General features: G+C 53.6%; 1 protein-coding gene across 1 annotated transcript in view; it reads right to left on the bottom strand.

Annotated features, from left to right (window-relative positions):
* Ubap1l (ubiquitin associated protein 1 like) overlaps window positions 1-2042 on the bottom strand; it is a 15989-nt gene that overhangs the window by 7680 nt on the left and 6267 nt on the right. The window contains exon 3 of the mRNA XM_023712647.1: window positions 3-248. Coding sequence (XP_023568415.1) covers window positions 3-248 — 246 coding nt within the window. The remainder of the gene's footprint in view (window positions 1-2; window positions 249-2042) is intronic.

The following is a 2042-nucleotide window of genomic DNA, read 5'->3' as shown; positions in this document are numbered from 1 at the left end:
GGGTCCCGCTCGTCCTCGCTGGCGGAGGAGGTGTCCTTCTGGCCGTCACCTGCCTCCTGCAACTCCCCGGGCCGCGCCTGGGGTCCGGGCTCCGCTGGCGCGGGTGCCAGGCCGCTGTCGGGACTGAGCAGCAGGAACCAGGCCGGAGGGGCCGACGCCGTGCCCAGGTCACCGCCCTGGTAGGCGCCGCGGCCTCGGACGGCGGCCTCTGCGCAGAAGAGAGCTTTTCTTTCCAGGCTAAAGTCGTGCTGCGGAGAGAGAGGCGCAGTGAGGGGTCGGGGTGGGGAGCTCCAGCGCAGGGCAGCTCCTGATGCGCCCCCTACTGCCCCCTTGGCTTCAGCGATGCGTGGGGTCGAGGGCCATCACTGCCGCGCTAAATTCCCACAGATGAGGAACAAGTTACAGTGACATGTGGCAAAACTCAGTATCTAAAGCCCTGAGTCATTCAGTTTGTCACTGAACAGAGCTACTTTAAGAAGTTCTTTCTCAATAAAACGTGTTCTTGGCAAAGAAGCCTTCACCTGAGGCCAGCACCATTTGCTAGTGGTCAGCCTGTCCTGGAGGCCTGTCCTGGGGGACAGACAGCCCTCAGGAATAGCAGTACTGTCACTGGAGTTGGGGCCAGGCAAGGGCAAGAAAGGAGATTTTATCAGCGTGGTCAGACTGGAAAGCACAGAGCCATTAAAGAAACTTTGGGATTTTATAGAAAAAGAGAATGAAGGCAAGGGCTGGGGTTCCGCAGCCAGCAATGTAAGAACCAAGTGAAGCCGAGGTCGGGCTGAAGGCCATCTCAGGTGGTTTCCTGAGGTCCTGGGAGAGCCACTGTCGTCTGAGGACATCAGTTCCCCTCCTGAGATGGCACCTCCTGCTCTAGGGGCAGCCTCAGTTTCCCCCTCACAGGGTAATTGCCCCAACAGGGGTGACAGCATCATGGGGTGGTCTGCAAGGCTCGGCTTTCCTTGAACTCTGAGGTGGCAGCAGGTTTAGGACAATGACTCAATACTTTAGGCATTGTTTCAGGGTCTGGAACTGGACTTTTTAAGACAGTTGTATGGGGCCGGCAAGATAGCTCAGTGGTCTAAAGTGCCTGCTTAGGCAAGTTTAGGCAGGTGCAGGGGACTGCAGTTTGATCCCCTGAACTACATGCTGCGCCAGCCCCACCCTGAGGGCAGGCTAAGCAGGCAAAAAAAAAAAAAGAAAAAGAAAAAAGACAGTTGTATGCTCCTCTGCCCTGTATTTTGAAAATTACTCTCCTCTGTGTTTTTAGTCTTGAAAGACAGCCGGGTAAAGTCAGGGTTAAGAAACCTTGTAATGCTCCCTTATGATTAGGCGTATTACACAACTAAGCAGGGATCTGGTCCAAAGTTTCCGAGTGGTTAAGGGAATGTAAAGTTCTCCGTCTGTCTGTCTGTCTCTCTCTCATTCATATATATATTTGGTATAGGGTCTCACTATGCATATCAGACTCCTGTCTTCAGCCTCCCCAGCACTGGGATTACAGGCACCACCACACCCAGTCTTGGTCAGCACGCCCAGAGGCAGGGTCGGTGCAGCCTGTGGTTCTGGGTATCGAACCCTGGTCCCTGCTCTGGCCTAATCAGGCGCTTAGTCCACTGAGTTATCTCACCAACCCTTGAGAATGTGAAGCCCTTTTGTTCTTAGTTATCCACTGGGCATCTGAGGCCCAGCTGCTAAGCCCTGTGATAAAAACTTCCCTCTCCTCTTTGCTGCCATCCTAGGTTACTTTGGGGCCCAGAAAATGTGATCTTCTAGTCTTTGATGAGCTCTACTAAGTAGGTGTAAGTGTCATTCTTATTTCCAGATCATGAAAATGATGTTCAAGGGTTGGCCAAATAGCTCAGTGTATTAAAGAACCTGCTTAGGCAGACACAGGGCATGGGGGTTCGATCCCTGGGCCTGCTGTGTTGCCCCTGCCCCCGAGGAATGCTGAGGCAGCAATTGAGACTGGGCATTGTGGCATGTGCCTGTAATTCCAGTGCTTGGGAGGCTGTAAACAGGAAGATCACTAGGAGTCCGATATA

The sequence above is a fragment of the Octodon degus genome, unplaced genomic scaffold, assembly GCF_000260255.1.
Source record: "Octodon degus isolate 3935 unplaced genomic scaffold, OctDeg1.0 scaffold00026, whole genome shotgun sequence".
Lineage (NCBI taxonomy): Eukaryota > Metazoa > Chordata > Mammalia > Rodentia > Octodontidae > Octodon > Octodon degus.
Note: the sequence above shows the minus strand (reverse complement) of the source record. Positions and strands in the feature narration are given on the sequence as shown.